The sequence below is a fragment of the Emiliania huxleyi genome (genome assembly GCF_000372725.1).
Source record: "Emiliania huxleyi CCMP1516 unplaced genomic scaffold EMIHUscaffold_24, whole genome shotgun sequence".
NCBI lineage: Eukaryota > Haptophyta > Isochrysidales > Noelaerhabdaceae > Emiliania > Emiliania huxleyi.
The window spans coordinates 90,132-92,539 of NW_005200250.1; the positions used below are offsets into that span (position 1 = coordinate 90,132).

The 2,408-nt window shown below is 63.4% G+C and overlaps 1 protein-coding gene across 1 annotated transcript in view; it reads left to right on the forward strand.

Moving 5' to 3' along the window:
- Positions 1–1,649: 1,649 nt before the first annotated feature.
- Positions 1,650–2,408, forward strand: part of EMIHUDRAFT_100431 (hypothetical protein) — a gene marked incomplete at both ends in the record, with an annotated part of 2,227 nt that continues 1,468 nt past the window's right edge. Inside the window, 2 exons of the mRNA XM_005778716.1 lie at positions 1,650–1,913; positions 2,016–2,370. Of these exons, the coding sequence (XP_005778773.1) occupies positions 1,650–1,913; positions 2,016–2,370 (619 nt within the window). The remainder of the gene's footprint in view (positions 1,914–2,015; positions 2,371–2,408) is intronic.

The window sequence follows — 2,408 nt, forward strand, 5'->3', positions numbered from 1 at the left end:
CCCCCCCCCCCCCCCCTTTCTCCCAGCCTCCCACCCCACCTTCGCCCTCTCGCCTCCCCACCTTCGCCCCCTCCCGCCCACCCCTACCCCGCCCCCTCCCGCCCACCCCTACCCCCCTGCCCACCCCCCTACGCAGACGGCTCAAACGGAGAATGCTCCAAGCGGCCCTGCAACGGCGGCTCGTCGAGCGGAGACCACGGGAGTAATCTCGAGTCGGCAAGCAACGGCGATTGCGGCTGCTGCAGCGGCAGCACCGGCAGCCCGGGCTCGGATCCGTAACACACGGCACGACCAGCGCCAAAGCGGGCCCTGTACGGCAAACCCCCCGTACTCTTAGCCTCAGCTCTCTGCACATTGCGCGCGACCGAGAACAGCTCGGTGATCAGCGCCAGCTACTGTCTGTTTGACTGTCCGTCCCTAGCACGCGCGCCGTGGGAGGTGTGTGTGTTGTCTGGGGTGAGAGCAGGATGCAGCTGGGCTGCATCGACACGAGGATGCAGCTGGCGGCATGCCGCACTCCTCCCACTAGTTGATACGCCCCCGTTGGGCAGCCCGGCGTTGGGCTGCTGGGCACATTTAGATTTCCCCTGGGGAAGCCCCAAAAAAGTCGCCGAGCTCGCGGTAATCGGGGTACGACGTACGTCAGGGATCCGGTCCTTGTGAATTACCCCGAGCTTCGGGCGCATCATATCGAGCCGCTGGCTCCCCACGCTTGGTGCCGATGTCAATGCTCAATTCAGTGCCACGTTCGTGAACCACGCGACGACTGGCTTTGACCACGCCATTCTTTGCGGCGGCCCAAAATATCTGGCTAAGAATGCTGCTTCTATCGCACGGCTCTTCCTCACATATGAGCGACGCTTTTCGACCCTTGTGCGCAAACCTTAATCGCACACGTAGCATCGAGTTTGATAACTTCAGGAGTCGGCCCCAAGTTTACTTCGCGCCCATTCGACTGGCTTAGCACCGTTGGAACTCCGTTGTCGTCACTCAACCGCACGCCCCTCAATGCCTCGATGATTGGCGTAGTATAGCGAGCCCCCTTGTTGCACGAACTGTCGCCTGTGCATCGCGCGCGCGTAGCTCAGATCTCCCCTGCTCCACTCCGAGGTGTACCCGATAACTCCGACGAAATGCATCGCGACGTCGGCCAGCCACCCCGGCTCCGCGCTGTCGTCCTTCTCGACCGTCTCGCGGCTTCCTGCCGCTTCGCTTCCTCCAGCTTCTCCTGGTACCAGGACTGCGCAACAGGCAACGGCGTTTTCCTGTTGCGCAGTTTCCTGCCTTTCGTCTCGAGCAAATCGACAAATTCGCCAACTGCCTTCACTTCTTCACCAAAGCAGTCTGGTCCATTGTCAGGATCCAAACTGTGTCTTTGACCTTCTCACCGTTGAACTCCCGCTTTGCCAGTCCCTTGCTCGCCTTCCGGGCGTTACCAGACTGCCTCTGTAGTCGTTTTTGGTGCCTCTTCCTCGACTGTGGCCTCGACTCCGCTTCGCCTTGAGCGTCGGCGGCCCGGCCGGGGTCTCCCCGGGCAGTTTTTGTCGGGGTTTTAAATTGTCTTTTTAGCCCGCAGCGTCTTTTCCTTTGGGGCCGGGCGGCGCGCAAGAAGGGTCCGTCGCCGCTCTTGCAGCTTTACCGCAGAGAGCATGTTCGCCGGCGGCACACACATCACGGCGACGCAGTACACGATGCACCAGTCCGGCTCCGGCAGCTGGCCCGTCGGCTCGCGCGACGCAGCGTCCGAGGCGACGCGGCTGATCAAGACGGTCGAGAGCGTGTACTCGCAGAGCATGTCGCACGCCGACGAGGCGAAGAAGCGCGAGCACGACTCGGCACGGACGCAGCAGGAGCTGCAGCGCGTCGTCCAGGACAACGAGAAGCTGCGCGCGAAGCTGCAGCACGACGAGCGCGTGCGCCTCCAGGACACGACCATGCGGGAGGAGGCGCCGCGCACGTGAGCCGCGCAGTCCCACCGACCGCCCACGCCGACAGCGCCCCTCGCCCCCCTTTAGCTGCTGGAGAACCGGCTGCGCATCGAGGCCATCTCCGAGTCGCAGAGGGGCTTCAAGACCCAGATCAAGGAGTACGGCGCAATCATCCACAACATGAAGGAGGCGACCGACGCGAAGCGGAAGCAGCTCGCAGACTATAGCTCGGCTATCGACGACATCAAGGAGAAGCAGAAGGACCGCAAGGAGCTGCGGCGCAGAAACACGCTGCTCAGCCGCAACCTCCACGGCCTGAAGCAGCAGCTGGCCGACTCGGAGCGGACGGGCACCGAGCGGGCAAAGGCGCTCGAGGCGGAGGCCCAGCGCTTCCGCACTTCGTTGGAGGAGAAGCATCTCGCTGGCGCGAGACAAGGCTGCGGTCCAGGGACTGCTCGACGCCAAGGGCGGCGATATGGT